The sequence below is a fragment of the Ranitomeya imitator genome, chromosome 4 (assembly GCF_032444005.1).
Source record: "Ranitomeya imitator isolate aRanImi1 chromosome 4, aRanImi1.pri, whole genome shotgun sequence".
NCBI lineage: Eukaryota > Metazoa > Chordata > Amphibia > Anura > Dendrobatidae > Ranitomeya > Ranitomeya imitator.
The window spans coordinates 429,752,296-429,769,394 of record NC_091285.1 but is presented as its reverse complement, the minus strand read 5'-3'; the positions used below and the strand labels follow the sequence as shown (position 1 = coordinate 429,769,394).

The following is a 17,099-nucleotide window of genomic DNA, read 5'->3' as shown; positions in this document are numbered from 1 at the left end:
CGGACCGGACTGAACAGATTAACATACAGCGCGGGACAAATTAAAAAGGTTTTTATGGGTGATGCATGGGGTGTCGGGGGGTTTCAAATGTAGATGTGGAATGCATACCTGACAAGCAATTAAATGATATTTTTTGCTGATAGAGCAAAAAAGTGGTGATAGGTTCCCTTTAACAATTCTTAATTACATTTCTGGATGTATTGGATTGCATGAATTTATATTTTCTTTGCCTTGCTCCATCCTTTTGAGTTCTGAATCTTCATATATCTACTACGGATTAGAACGCCATTCGGGCACCAACTCATTGACACAGAGCAACGTATATCACCGCGTACTATATAACTATGGTCTGTTGCCACTAACTCTTCCATGTACGTTATGTAATTTACATACTCTATAAACTCAAGTTTAGAAGGAAATCCAGAGATTTTCCAATGAAGGCGACGAGGCAGCAAGCTGAAGTAGGAGAATGCCTGAGAAGTCCTTTACGGCCGGCGCTGACACAGTCAGTGCAGGGAAGCTGACGCCGGGGAACGAGACAGACATCGGAATGTGAGTATGTACTGTTTTTTTTTTTTTTTACTTTTACAATGGTAACCAGGGTAAATATCGGGTTACTAAGCGCGGCCCTGCTCTTTCCCCGGATCGTTGGTCGCTGGAGAGAGCTGTCTGTGTGACAGCTCCCCAGCGACCACACAACGACTTACCCACGATCACGGCCAGGTCGTATCGCTGGTCGTGATCGTTGGTAAGTCGTTTAGTGTAACGGTACCTTAAGATACTTGCATCTCTCGGAAACTTTAGTAGCAAGTGAAGATGGGTTTTCATGTGTGTGTCTGTGCGTTACTACATAAATCTATTACACCATGTGGCAAAGTTTATATTATTTTTAAGCATTCTTTTTGTGTGCATGTTTGCCTTTAAACGAAGAGTGTATCTTTGACCTATGTGTCACCTGAATACAGAATATAAGAAATACCTCTATTAAACTAACATGACAGCGAGTAAGTCCTTTTCCTGGTTACTCAGTCTTTAGCAAGTGATTTTTTGATGAGCTGCAGAAAGATTTCCTTCTGCTCTGCGGATGTCTTAAAGCTATTGCTTTTATATAAACTATCCCCCAGGCTATAGCCACAGACAATCTTAAATACATATATATTTTCTTGCAAGAGAAAACTAAACTGAAACTGTATCCATCCATTTTTAACCCATTCTTTTCCTTTTTCATATTCCCCTATGGAAAAAGTGAACTTTGATTTTTTTTTTTTCCATTTTTGTAAACCTGATGCACAATTTTGTATAAATAAGGCTAGAAAAATAATATGACTCGTTTAGTGTTTTGTTCTAAATAGGTTTAAAATTTTGTGGTAATCCATTGTTTTAATTCATCCTTTAAAAACTTTTCCATCCTGCTCCCTGACAGTAAATGAGCTCTAGTATCATTAAGAAAAAATTGAAATTCTGATCTTTAATATGAAGTTAAGCTCTCGCCCTTATATTCTATCTGCAGAAGTCATGTAAAGTTACAGATATGGTCTTGGTCAGTCAAAAGATACACCGTAAATACAGCTGACCTGCAATACCAGATAGACACCATGGACAAATGGACTGCTTCTTCTGAGACCCTCATAAAGAAATTAATAAAAGACAGATCAGGGGAGAGTTAGAAATGCCTTTCACCAGGCAATTTTTTTTCCGGTCATCATAGTTTAACAGGTTTACATTTTTTTATTTTTTTTATTTTACTAATATATTTTTGCCCTAACCTGCAGAATGCTGAGAAGTTGGATTGTCTACTGTCACAGTTTTGGCCAGTGGTGTAGCTATGGGTTCAGTAACCCTGTTTAGATATCCCTGTTCACAACTACAGTGGTGAACCCTAATCGTAGTGGGTGAAGTTGAACTTTAGCAGATAACCATGCTGTTGCCGAGAAGAAAAAATATCACTATACCAAGACCGACATTATCGCCATATGGTGACCATATAGTGGTAGATACCAGTTCTGCAAAACATATTGAGAGATTAGAGTTATAGTGATTATATAGCTGGCATTCTTTTTGATGAGGTCTTTCATTTTTCTCATCTTTCCATCTGGCTCAGACCACAGTGAAGACTTTTTCGAGTCAAGACCCGTCTGAAGAGTTAGCAACAAAGACACATTTGGCTTCTAACAATTCCAGTACCGTTCCCATCTATTCCCAACCTGCTCAAAGTCCCCATGCTAAGCCCTATTACTGGACCTGCCTATTAAAGTAATAATTGTGGCTTTTGCCCTCTAGATGGTAAAATAGGTTGCGTTAGACAGTACGGAGAGTGGTTGGGAGCCAATGGCTTCCTGCTCTACCATAGAGTTTAGCTAGAATGATTGACGTGTTATGCACATCGGGAGGGTTAAGAGTGACAGTCGCCCCTACTGTAGTCTTTATCAGTGGGAACGGGCCACCACCCTCTCCCCAAGTAGCTATGCTACTAGACAGGACTCAAGTCCATTACTGACTCTCTAGTAAATGTGGTGTTTTTTTCGTGGGCTAATCCTGGCAATCCTCTTTACATTTGCCGGTACTGGATACTTGGACTTAACCCCTTCATGACCCAGCCTATTTTGACCTTAAAGACCTTGCCGTTTTTTGCAATTCTGACCAGTGTCCCTTTATGAGGTAATAACTCAGGAACGCTTCAACGGATCCTAGCGGTTCTGAGATTGTTTTTTCGTGACATATTGGGCTTCATGTTAGTGGTAAATTTAGGTCAATAAATTCTGCGTTTATTTGTGATAAAAACGGAAATTTGGCGAAAATTTTGAAAATTTTGCAATTTTCACATTTTGAATTTTTATTCTGTTAAACCAGAGAGATATGTGACACAAAATAGTTAATAAATAACATTTCCCACATGTTTACTTTACATCAGCACAATTTTGGAAACAAAATTTTTTTTTTGTTAGGAAGTTATAAGGGTTAAAATTTGACCAGCGATTTGTGATTTTTACAACGAAATTTACAAAACCATTTTTTTTAGGGACCACCTCACATTTGAAGTCAGTTTGAGGGGTCTATATGGCTGAAAATACCCAAAAGTGACACCATTCTAAAAACTGCACCCCTCAAGGTACTCAAAACCACATTCAAAAAGTTTATTAACCCTTCAGGTGCTTCACAGCAGCAGAAGCAACATGGAAGGAAAAAATGAACATTTAACTTTTTAGTCACAAAAATTATCTTTTAGCAACAATTTTTTTATTTTCCCAATGGTAAAAGGAGAAACTGAACCAAGAAAGTTGGTGTCCAATTTGTCCTGAGTACGCTGATACCTCATATGTGGGGGTAAACCACTGTTTGGGCGCACGGCAGGGCTTGGAAGGGAAGGAGCGCCATTTGACTTTTTGAATCAAAAATTGGCTCCACTCTTTAGCGGACACCATGTCACGTTTGGAGAGCCCCCGTGTGCCTAAAAATTGGAGCTCCCCCACAAGTGACCCCATTTTGGAAACTAGACGCCCCAAGGAACTTATCTAGATGCATAGTGTGCACTTTGAACCCCCAGGTGCTTCACAAATTGATCCGTAAAAATGAAAAAGTACTTTTTTTTCACAAAAAAATTCTTTTAGCCTCAATTTTTTCATTTTCACATGGGCAACAGGATAAAATGGATCCTAAAATGTGTTGGGCAATTTCTCCTGAGTACGCCGATACCTCATATGTGGGGGTAAACCACTGTTTTGGCACATGGTAAGGCTCGGAAGGGAAGGAGCGCCATTTGACTTTTTGAATGAAAAATTATTTCCATCGTAAACGGACACCATGTCGCGTTTGGAGAGCTCCTGTGTGCCTAAACATTGGCGCTCCCCCACAAGTGACCCCATTTTGGAAACTAGACCCCCCAAGGAACTTATTTAGATGCCTAGTGAGCACTTTAAACCCTCAGGTGCTTCACAAATTGATCTGTAAAAATGAAAAAGTACTTTTTTTTCACAAAAAATTCTTTTCGCCTCAATTTTTTCATTTTCACATGGGCAGTAGGATAAAATGGATCATAAAATTTGTTGGGCAATTTCTCCCGAGTACGCCGATACCTCATATGTGGGGGTAAACCACTGTTTGGGCACACGGCAGGGCTCGGAAGGGAAGGCGCGCCATTTTACTTTTTGAATGGAAAATTAGCTCCAATTGTTAGCGGACACCATGTCGCGTTTGGAGAGCCCCTGTGTGCCTATGCATTGGAGCTCCCCCACAAGTGACCCCATTTTGGAAACTAGACCCCCCAAGGAACTTATCTAGATGCATATTGAGCACTTTAAACCCCCAGGTGCTTCACAGAAGTTTATAAGGCAGAGCCATGAAAATAAAAAATAATTTTTCTTTCCTCAAAAATGATTTTTTAGCCTGGAATTTCCTATTTTTCCAAGGATAATAGGAAAAATTGGACCCCAAATATTGTTGTCCAGTTTGTCCTGAGTACGCTGATACCCCATATGTGGGGGTAAACCACTGTTTGGGCGCACGGCAGGGCTCGGAAGGGATGGCACGCCATTTGGCTTTTTAAATGGAAAATTAGCTCCAATCATTAGCGGACACCATGTCACGTTTGGAGAGCCCCTGTGTGCCTAAACATTGGAGATCCCCCAGAAATGACCCCATTTTGGAAACTAGACCCCCAAAGGAACTAATCTAGATGTGTGGTGAGGACTTTGAACCCCCAAGTGCTTCACAGAAGTTTATAACGCAGAGCCATGAAAATAAAAAAAAAAAATTATTTTCTCAAAAATGATCTTTTAGCCTGCAATTTTTTATTTTACAAAGGGTAACAGGAGAAATTTGACCCCAAAAGTTGTTGTCCAGTTTCTCCTGAGTACGCTGATACCCCATATGTGGGGGTAAACCACTGTTTGGGCACATGCCGGGGCTCGGAAGTGAAGTAGTGACATTTTGAAATGCAGACTTTGATGGAATGCTCTGTGGGCGTCACGTTGCGTTTGCAGAGCCCCTGATGTGGCTTAACAGTAGAAACCCCCCACAAGTGACCCCATTTTGGAAACTAGACCCCAAAAGGAACTTATCTAGATGTGTGGTGAGCACTTTGAACCCCCAAGTGCTTCATAGAAGTTTATAATGCAGAGCCGTGAAAATAATAAATACGTTTTCTTTCCTCAAAAATAATTATTTAGCCCAGAATTTTTTAATTTTCCCAAGGGTAACAGGAGAAATTTGACCCCAATATTTGTTGTCCAGTTTCTCCTGAGTACGGTGATACCCCATATGTGGGGGTAAACTACTGTTTGGGCACACGTCGGGGCTCAGAAGGGAAGTAGTGACTTTTGAAATGCAGACTTTGATGGAATGGTCTGCGGGCGTCACATTGCGTTTGCAGAGCCCCTGGTGTGCCTAAACAGTAGAAACCCCCCACAAGTGACCCCATTTTAGAAACTAGACCCCCCAAGGAACTTATCTAGATATGTGGTGAGCACTTTGAACCCCCAAGTGCTTCACAGACGTTTACAACGCAGAGCCGTGAAAATAAAAAATCATTTTTCTTTCCTCAAAAATGATGTTTTAGCAAGCATTTCTTTATTTTCACAAGGGTAACAGGAGAAATTGGACCCCAGTAATTGTTGCGCAGTTTGTCCTGAGTATGCTGGTACCCCATATGTGGGGGTAAACCACTGTTTGGGTGCACGTCGGGGCTTGGAAGTGAGGGAGCACCATTTGACTTTTTGAATACAAGATTGGCTGGAATCAATGGTGGCGCCATGTTGCGTTTGGAGACCCCCTGATGTGCCTAAACAGTGGAAACCCCTCAATTCTAACTCCAACACACCCCTAACCCTTATCCCAACTGTAGCCGTAACCCTAATCACAACCCTAACCCCAACACACCCGTAACCCCAACACACCCCTAACCACAACCCTAATTCCAACCCAACCCTAGCCCTAAGGCTATGTGCCAACGTTGCGGATTCGTATGAGATTTTTCAGCATCATTTTTGAAAAATCTGCGGGTAAAAGGCACTGCGTTTTACCTGCGGATTTACCGCGGATTTCCAGTGTTTTTTGTCCGGATTTCACCTGCGGATTCCTATTGAGGAACAGGTGTAAAACGCTGCGGAATCGGCACAAAGAATTGACATGCTGCGGAAAATACAACGCAGCGTTCCCGCGCGGTATTTTCCGCAACATGGGCACAGCGGATTTGGCTTTCCATATGTTTACATGGTACTGTAAACCTGATGGAACTCTGCTGCGGATCCGCAGCGGCCAATCCGCACCGTGTGCACATAGCCTAATTCTAAAGGTATGTGCACACGCTGCGGAAAACGCTGCGGATCCGCAGCAGTTTCCCATGAGTTTACAGTTCAATGCAAACCTATGGAAAACAAAAATCGCTGTACACATGCTGCAGAAAAACTGCACGGAAACGCAGCGGTTTACATTCTGCAGCATGTCACTTCTTTCTGCGGATTCCGCAGCGGTTTTACAACTGCTCAAATAGAAAATCGCTGTTGTAAAACCGCATTGAAATGCGCAGAAAAAACATGGTAAATCCGCCATAAATCCGCAGCGGTTTAGCACTGCGGATTTATCAAATCCGCAGCGGAAAAATCCGCAGAGGACCAGAATACGTGTGCACATACCGAAACCCTACCCCTAACCCTAACCCTAGTTCTTACCCCAACCTTAGTGGAAAAAAAAAAATTTTATTTTTTTTATTGTCCCTACCTATGGGGGTGACAAAAGGGGGGGGGGATCATTTACTTTTTTTTATTTTGATCACTGAGATATAACCTATCTCAGTGATCAAAATTCACTCTGGAACGAATCTGCTGGCCGGCAGATTCGGCGGGCGCACTGCACATGCGCCCGCCATTTTGGAAGATGGCGGCGCCCAGGAAAGAAGACAGACGGTCCCCGGGAGGCCAGGTAAGTATAAGGGGGGGGAGATCAGGGCACGGGGGGGGGGCGTCGGAGCACGGGGGGGTGGATCGGAACACGGGGGGGTGGATTGGAGCACGGAGTGGGGGATCGCTGTGCGGGCGGGTGGATCGGAGCACGGGGGGGGGAATCGCTGTGCGGGGGGATCGCTGTGCGGGGGGGGGGGATCGGAGTGCGGGGGGGTTTGATTGGAGCACGGGGGGTGTGATTGGAGCACGGGGGGAGCGGGCAGGAGGACGGGGGAGCGGAGCACAGGACCGAGGGGAGCAGACCACAGATCGGGGGGCTGGGGGGGCGATCGGAGGAGTGGGGTGGGTGCACATTAGTGTGTCTAGCCATGGCCGATGATATTGCAGCATCGGCCATGGCTGGATTGTAATATTTCACCATTTTTTTAGGTGAAATATTACAAATCGCTCTGATTGGCAGTTTCACTTTCAACAGCCAATCAGAGCGATCGTAGCCACGAGGGGGTGAAGCCACCCCCCCTGGGCTAAACTACCACTCCCCCTGTCCCTGCAGATCGGGTGAAATGGGAGTTAACCCTTTCACCCGATCTGCAGGGACGCGATCTTTCCATGACGCATATGCTGCGTCATGGGTCGGAATGGCACCGACTTTCATGACGCAGCGTATGCGTCAAAGGTCGGGAAGGGGTTAAAGGCAATGTCATCTCAATCTCTCCGACACAGCCTTAACCAAGGCTACTGACCGCTGTCATGAGGGCACTTATTTAGAACTTGCCACAGAGGTTGGGTTACTTTACCGCAGTGCCGTAAAAATATCAGCCAGAGACAGTTGGGGAAAAAAGGACCTGAGGTAGAGGTTTGAAGAACATAGTCTTTGGTTCTTGTTCTACTCATTATTGCTTCTTGGCATACAACACATCAATAGCATTAATACATGCAATAAGCCAAGCGCCTGTTGTGTGCACTGCCTATGGCCAGAATGCATTGATCACATTTTCTCTAGTAGCCTTTGCTTCACTTATATTATCTTGTGATCGCTGTTTACAGTATATAAATCCTTTTGTATGAAAATTAATAGTAACTCCATATGTTACATCATCTTCAGTGCAGGACCAGGGCACTATGGTTTTGTGATTACATCCCTGTGTTTTGGCAATAATAATGCTCCAAGCCATGAAAAACCTTCAGAGAACCTGAAAGGACGAGACGTGTCTGTATGTGCCTTAAGCATCTCGCTCTAACGTGTTCCCTCATGCTGACATATGTTTCAGCAATATGGGGTATCGCAGACAATAGTGTCATTGTGCAGGTCCCTGCCTTACGCTGCTAACGTTTTAATCGCTTTATGGGAGACACTGCGCTTCTCTCTGGTTTACCACCAAGTCTCTGCTTTTATAGGAAAAAATTATGATGTGACTTATTTTTATTGTTAAAAATTGATTGTAAATATTAGGTAATAGAGCTATAGGATTAATACTTTGAGGCGTGAACGTGTGAGGCGGCTGTGTCGTGTGGGGTAAGTTGTAGGTAAATGGATAATGTTCTTGTTAATGGCCGATTAGTTTTACCAATTTACAATCGGTAATGATCATTAAAATACCGGGGTGGTCGTGCAATGTGTTTGTGCTATTACAATTTGCCTTTTGCCACTTTTAGTTAATTATTTGAATAAAAAAAATATTTTTGTTTTTTGCTAGCCAGAATTACTAACTATTTTATTACTATTTTATTCCTAAGAACAATACAACTAAGGCCTTATTCAGACGTCTTTGATTTTTCACATACACATTTGATTTTGAACAGTTTTGGTAATTTTTTACCATCACAATTTCACCAGCGATTTTCAAATATGGAAAAAAACAACTACATTGCAAAGCTTCTCCCACCCATTGCAGTATTAATGGATACAGAACATGGATACAACATCCAAGATTTTCACTGACTCAGTCTTTTATGGGTACAGTAATTTTGGCCCATAACAGCGATCGAAAAACGAACATGCCTATGTGATTTTTTTTTTGCAGGCACACAGTCCATAAAGCACACGGAGATGGGAACAGCACCATAGATTTTAATGAATTCTATCCGTGATACACATGAATGAGAAGCTTTTTTTTTTTTTTTTTTTTGCAAACCAGAAAAACAGATGCTACATTAAAAATGTCTAAATATTGGATCCACCACTTTTTTTTCCCATCTACACTGAGGCCTAATAAACTTTTCTGGAGACTGCGTTTTACTGATGAAAATTAGCCTGGATCTTAATGAGTTAAACTATCTAACATAGTAGTCACATTTTTAAAGTACCGGCAGTCACTTTCTTGAAGGTTTACAGAAGAAACATTTTAAAATGACAAACTCCATTTTTCTTGACTTCAGTTGGAATTCATTTCTTCATTAATCTGTCATTAAAAGCCTTACAGCAGCCTCAGTCTGGCCAGTCTTCCTTTTATTCCCGGTGTTCACAGGCAGACAAGAAATCATTTTTCATTCCAACTACGGTACTTGTGTGAAGCTCTGAAGTGGCCTGACTTTTTTTTTATTGTGAATTAAGATTCATGTGACTCAACTTTTAGTACATTTAGAATGGTGTGGAAAGAATGGTATATAATCGGAATGTTTTTATTTCTACGTTATTTGTTCATTTCTACATTTGTTTTTTATTAAATTATCAATGGAAAAATGAATAAATACATATTAGTATAAAATATACAAATATATTTAAAATATGCAAGAAATATTCAAGAAATATAACAAAACTATAAAGTATAAAATATTTAAATATATATTTTTTAATTTACACAACTTAGTATGAAATGAACTGTCTATTTGATTGGTATATACTTTTAAGTTGCTTTCATTAATGAAAAATATGAAAAATATTACTTTTTTAGTTGAATTTAGAGCAAAAAAAAGAGAAACCTTGTTTGACTTTTTATGTAGCGATTTATAGCACCATCATAAATCAGTATCATATTGTTCCATGTACTACTTTTTATCAATAGGTGAGTGTAGGTAAAAGTCAATTAGTGGAGAAATTCTAGACTTTTACATTTGAATTGAGATGCCCTCTATCTGAAACTCAACCTCTCCAAAACTGAACAACTTCTGCTCCCACCATCTACTAACCTCCCTAAATCTGACATTTCCCTCTCCATTGGTGGCACCATAATAACACCCTGGCAGCAGGCGCGCTGTCTTGGTGTTACGCTTGACACCAATCTCTCCTTCACTTCCCATATACAATCTCTTACCCGCTCATGCTGCTTACACCTAAAGAACATCTCTAGAATCCGCACTTTTCTCACCATGGAAACAACGAAAACTCACAGTTGCCCTGATCCACTCCCGTCTGGACTACTGCAATGCTCTATTAATTGGCCTCCCCCTCACTTGACTTTCCCCTCTCCAGTCCATCCTTAATGTAGCAGCCAGGGTTGTCCATCTAGCTAATCGGTATTCAGATGCAGCCGCTCTTCGCCAGTCGTTAGACTGGCTGCCCATTCATTATAGGATCCAATTCAAAGTACTTGTTCTCACCCACAAAGCTCTCCACAGTGCGGCCCCTCCTTACATATCCTCCCTCATTTCTGTCTATCGGCCTAACAGAACACTGCGCTCTGCAAATGACTTTCGTCTAACCTCTGCACTAATCCGTACCTCCTACTCCCGTCTCCAAGACTTCTCCCAGGCTGCGCCAATCCTCTGGAATGCTCTACCCCAAGATATTAGGACCATCCACAATCCGCATAGTTTTAGGCGCACCCTCAAAACACATTTGTTCAGTGCGGCCTATCACGTTCCCTAATCAAAGTCATTTTATGTGTAAGGGCACGTGTGTAGCCCAGTTCACTATCTCCATCTATCCCCCACCCCCTGAAGATGGCTGGACCATCATTGTAAATACACATCTGTACTTTGTATCTCCCCCACCCCATTGTAGATTATAAGCTCTCACGAGCAGGGTCATCTTATTTTGCTTTAATTATTGTATTGTTAGCGTTGTTACTTATGACTTGCGTTTGAAACTGTAAAGCGCTGCGGAATATGTTGGCGCTATATAAATAAAGATTATTATTAGATACCATAGGACTTGACTTCATTTCTTTTGTCAGTGAATACATTTACACTAGAAGTTCTAAACCTTCTTCTGTGACTCCCAAAATAATTTTTCACATTCATTTGTGAGCTAAAAGACTGGATAAGAAATGATGGTTAAGGTCAGAGCTGTGGTCCGTGACTATAATGTAGCTGCAGTGTCTACAGGGAGTCTAATGAGATCAGAAGCACACTTTTTACTCCGTAGTTTTTCAAAATGCTTCTTTCTGTCTCTTTAAAGGGAACATGTCACCCCGTTTTTTGAGATTGAGCTATAAATACTGTTAAATAGGGCCTGCACTGTGTGTTACTATAGTGTATGTAGTGTACCCTGATTCCCCATGTATGCTGAGAAATACATTACCAAAGTCGCCGTTTTCGCCTGTCAATCAGGCTGGTCTGGTCAGGTGGGCGTGTTCACAGCGCTCTTTTCTTCCCCAGCTTTCCGTTGGTGGCGTAGTGGTGTGCGCATGTCCAGAGTTCCGACTTCCCTGCACCCACGTGAAGACACAGCGCGCGATCTGCGCTGTAATCCCTTGCATGGGTGGGGGCGGCCATCTTCCTGGGGCCGCGCGTGCGCAGATGGAGTGCTCTGCTGCACAGGGCTTCAGGAAAATGGCCGCGGGATGCCGCGCGTGCGCATTAGAGATCGCGGCGGCCATTTTCCCAAAGCCGAGTTTGCATCTCGGCTTTGGGAAAATGGCCACCGCGATCTCTAATGCGCACGCGCGGCATCCCGCGGCCATTTTCCTGAAGCCCCGTGCAGCAGAGCACTCCATCTGCGCACGCGCGGCCCCAGGAAGATGGCCGCCCCCACCCATGCAAGGGATTACAGCGCAGATCGCGCGCTGTGTCTTCACGTGGGCGCAGGGAAGTCGGAACTCTGGACATGCGCACACCACTACGCCACCAACGGAAAGCTGGGGAAGAAAAGAGCGCTGTGAACACGCCCACCTGACCAGACCAGCCTGATTGACAGGCGAAAAAGGCGACTTTGGTAATGTATTTCTCAGCATACATGGGGAATCAGGGTACACTACATACACTATAGTAACGCACAGCGCAGGCCCTATTTAACAGTATTTATAGCTCAATCTCAAAAAACGGGGGTGACAGGTTCCCTTTAAATTCTATACAAACATATTAGGAAATCGATGTACTAAGAACTGATTTCAGTTTCCTCCAGAGCAGAATGACACAAGATAGAAAGATATGTATATTTTCCACATGTGTACAGAAGCACATGAGCCTAGAGAGCCACCTATCTGTTTTAGTTATTTGTATTGTGGTGCCTTGTATTGCAGTAAAACATATTCTAAAAATTCAAAATGTGAGCATAAAGTGGATTTATATTGCAGGATTGGCATTTTACAGATGATTACATTCTAAATTTCTACCACCCTACCTGTGTTCTCTGTTCCACTAATGGCCTAATACTAACATCCTCTATAATTCGCACCTCCCATATCAGGACTTCTCTCGTGTTGCAACAGTTTTCTGGAAAGCACTACGTTGGAAAATCCGGTTAATTCCCAGTATCCACAGTTTTAAGCATGCTCCAAAAACACATTTCTAGAGACTGGCCTATCACCTCACCTCACTAATCTAACTATTCTCCATTCTCCCTTCCTAAATTTGTCCAAGGAATCTGGTCCCTCTGATCTGTTTCTACACCCTCCATACACTCATGGTAACTGCTTCTACACATACTGGCTGGTGATTGGTTCGTGCGGCGTTATTTGAATACCCTATTTATTATATTGATGGCTGGACCACACATGACAAGCAGTTTTGTTTTTGTTTGTTTTTTACCTTTTTGTGTAATTTCGATATCCTCTTTGACATTGATCGGTGTTGAACTATTGTATGTTACTCTGTAATGTCTTACTTCGCTTGTATATGCCCCTCTGAATTGTCAAGTGTTGCAGAACAAAAATGATTATTATTATTATAAAGATGACATCCAAGATGTTTCTGTTTTGCCTGTTAGTTGGTTGTCCCCAATGAAGAAAAGTCTACCATCATGAGAAGTCTCAACAAGCAGATCTTCGATAGTTTGACTACAGGTCTCCTCCAACTCCTCTCTAAAATATTTGCTTGCCTAACAACTAGTGTTCCAGTAGGGACTGGACAGACAGACACCATAAAAATAAAACCAGATGCCAAAACGAAATTGTCCCCTGCTGATGTTTTCAATGGTCGTATCCAAGATATCATCAGGTACATTTGCCTTTTCATCAGGTTTGATGATGTTTTTCTGCTGATTCTTGTTTATATAACTATTGGTATGTATTTTTTTAGTGTAAGTGATGTAGGTTATGATCTCTCTTATTTTGATCTCCTTCTGAGAGAAATAAACTTTGTATGGTTTAGTCATTTCAATACTTTTTTTTTCTCAATCAAGTGGAACTAAGCTAAACTGAAAATCTAGTGAATGCATTGTACACATTTGCACTTACTATTAAGGTTCTATTCGCTTCATAAATGCAAAATTAAGCTACTGTCCATGTAGTTTTCAATTACAAATATCCTGCTATTTTGTTTTTGTACATCTGGCAATGCTGCTGCATAGATGCCAACAGTAGGCAGGTCCTGGTGGTTACCAGCTTGTGACTTATGTCTAGCTGCTTTTCTGAGAGCCTGCTCTTTCTGCTCCCTCCTCTGAGTTGCGCAGAGTTAGAGATACGAGGAGACAGGGAAGAGGGTTATGCACAATAAGTAAATCAGTGTATAGAGGCCTAGGAGAGCACCCCTAGCGGAGTGCGAAAATGAAAGTGGAACCACACAGGCTGTGTCAGTATACAGAGAGGAGAATATGTGCATAAACAGTAAGCTAGGAGTCATTTTCCTGAGAGGCAGAGGGGGTAGCACACTCCACACAAATGCATCGTAATCATATATTTATCCTTGCAGCCAAACTACACAGCATTTCTTGCCTAATTTTGGCTAATAGGAGTATGGACCCATAGCTGTAATATTCTGTTTTTACAAAAGTCAGCATATCAAGTTAAGGCTACGTTCACATTTGCGTTGTGCAGTGCAGCGTCGGCGACACAACGCAAATGTAAACGCATGCACAACGCAGCTTTTTGTGACGCATGCGTTCACTTTTGCATGCTTTTTGGCGCAGAAAAAACTGCATCATGCAGCGTCCTCTGCGCCCTGACAGTTGCGCCACAGTGACGCATGCGTCACAAAACGCAAGAGCAACACATGTCCATGCGCCCCCCATGTTAAATATAGGGGCGCATGACGCATGCGTCACCGCGGCTGCGCCCGACGCAACGCTAATGTGAACGTAGCCTAACAGATCTATTCTAATGGTCTCTGCAAATGAGTTATGTAGTAAAGATTGTAGGCTGAAATTTAAAGGGAACCTGTCAGCAGGATTGTTCTCAGTAACCTACAGACAGTGTTAGGTCGGCGCCGTTATACTGATTACAATGATACCTGGTGATGAAATCCGTCTTGTGGTTGTTGTGTAATCTCTATTTTCAGTTTTGAGTTAATGATATGCTCGTGCCCCGGGGCGGCCTGTGGGGGGTCTTCATGTGGTGCTCTAACTAGGTATTTATAATGCAGTCTGCTGACAGGTCACTGATCCCTCACTGACCTGCCCCCTAGTTTACATAATGAATATATGTACATACTTTAACCCCTTTCTGACCTTGGACGGGATAGTACTTCCGAGGTCAGAACCCCTGCTTTGATTTCGGCTCCGGCGGTGAGCCCGCATCAAAGCCGGGACATGTCAGCTGTTTTGAACTGCTGACATGTGCCCGCAATAGCGGCGGGTGAAATCGCAATTCACCAGCCGCTATTAACTAGTTACATTTCGCTGTCAAACGCAGACAGCGGCATTTAACTAGCGCTTCCGGCCATCTGGCTGGAAATGCGCACATCGCTGACCCCCGTCACATGATCGGGGGTCAGCGATGCGTCGGCATGACAACCAGAAGTCTATTGAAGACCTCTATGGTTGTTGATGCCGGATTGCTGTGAGCATCACCCTGTGGTCGGCGCTCATAGCAATGCAACAATTCTACTACACAGGAGCGATCTGAGCCTCAGCAGAGGCGATCCAGTTGTGCCAGCTTCTAGTCTCCCATAGAGGCTATTGAAGCATGGCAAAAGTAAAAAAAAAAAAAAATGTTTTAAAAAATCTGAAAAAAAAAATTAAAAGTTTTAAATCACCCCCCATTCAAAATAACAGTAAAAAAAAAATCAAACCTACACATATTTGGTATCGCCGTGTTCAGAATCGCTCGATCTATCAATAAAAAAAAGGATTAACCTGATCGCTAAACAGCGTAGCGAGAAAAAAACTTGAAACATCAGAATTACGTTTTTTTGGTCGCCGCGACATTGCATTAAAATGCAATAATGGGAAATCAAAAGAACGTATCTGCACCAAAATGTTATAATTAAAAACGTCAGCTCGTCACGCAAAAAATAAGCCCCCACCTGACCCCAGATCACGAAAAATGGAGACGCTACGGGTATCTGAAAATAGCACATTTTTATTTATTTATTTTTTTAGCAAAGTTTGGAAATTTTTTTCACCACTTAGATAAAAAATAACCTAGACATATTTGGTGGTGATGAACTCGTAATGACCTGGAGAATCATAATGGCAGGTCAGTTTTAGCATTTAGTTAACTGAGCAAAAAAGCCAAACAAAAAATAGTGTGGGATTGCACTTTTTTTTGCAATTTCACCGCACTTGGAATTTTTTTCCCGTTTTCTAGTACATGACATGCTAAAACCAATGATGTTGTTCAAAAGTACAGCTCGTCCCACAAAAAATAAGCCCTCACATGGCCATATTGACGGAAAAATAAAAAAGTTATGGCTCTGGGAAGGAGGGGAGCGAAAACTGAAAACGAAAATACCCCTAGTCATGAAGGGGTTAAAGAAAAAAAAACTGGTGCAGTCAGGTTTTTTTTTTTTTTGCTTCTCTAGCAAGATGACACTGCCCGCGTATGCGCAGTGGCAGCTATCGGATCACCTCTATATACACCGATAGCTGCTAATGCGCAGATGCGACTGGCACCATTTTAAAATGGATTTTTTTTATACTCCTCAGGATAACATCAAGCACATTTATTAACTAGACACTAAACATGCGATTATGCTGCAGAGCAGGTGACATGGCTGGCACCTGCCTGCAGAAGGTTTATTTTTTAAGTATGTACATATATTCATTATGTAAACTAGGGGGCAGATCAGTGAGGGATCAGCGACCTGTCAGCAGGCTGCAGTATGAATACTCAATCAGAGCACCACATGAACCCCCCCCCACAGGCCGCCCTGAAGCACGAGCATATCATTAACTCAAGACTGAAAATAAAGATTAAACAACAACCACAAGACGGTTTTCATCAACCAAGGTATCATTGTAATCAGTATAACGGCGCCGACCTGACAATGTCTGTAGGATACTGTGCACAATCCTGCTGACAGGTTCACTTTAATGCAACTTTTTAAACTATAGGTCAACCGAAGACCACTACTACATTTGAAAAAACATGTTTGATTGATTTATTTATTGCAAGCTTCAAGTGTCTATAACCATTATTATCATGCCACAAAGTGCCACGATTATGTTGCAGAATTTCCTAGGGCCATGGGCTCCTTCTCAGTCCCTAAAGCTAGGGAGACCCTAGCTATCCCTGTTCCCTAGATTACTCCTGAAGGTGGAGATGCTGGGGGTGTCTTACCTTGCTATGCTCCCAAATGCATGCTGATCTGTTTCCTCCCCACCCAGGGAAGTATGGGAAAGATGGGTATAGGATAACACAAAGCAGACAGACTGGGAAAACAGAAAGTGATAAAAGAAAACTGAAAAAAGAAGATATGGGGTTCCAGCTTCTTTAAAATGCAAAAGATTTATTAGAACATTAATAAGCTTCCATAATCCGGATAAACACGGCAACGTGTTTTGAACGCACAACCTGCGTTCTTTATCAAAGCTCTGTAAAGAACACAGGTTGTGGTTTTGAAATGTGTTGCCATGTCTATCCTGATTATGGAATCTTTTAAATGTTCTAATAAATTTTTGGCATTTTAAAGATGCTGGAACCTCTTTTCTTCTTTTTTCATATT

General features: G+C 42.3%; 1 protein-coding gene across 2 annotated transcripts in view; it reads left to right on the top strand.

Moving 5' to 3' along the window:
- Window positions 1-17,099, top strand: part of SCAPER (S-phase cyclin A associated protein in the ER) — a 419,051-nt gene that overhangs the window by 341,357 nt on the left and 60,595 nt on the right. For both annotated transcript variants that reach the window (XM_069765538.1, XM_069765539.1), the window contains exon 25: window positions 12,985-13,214. In XM_069765538.1, coding sequence (XP_069621639.1) covers window positions 12,985-13,214 — 230 coding nt within the window. The remainder of the gene's footprint in view (window positions 1-12,984; window positions 13,215-17,099) is intronic.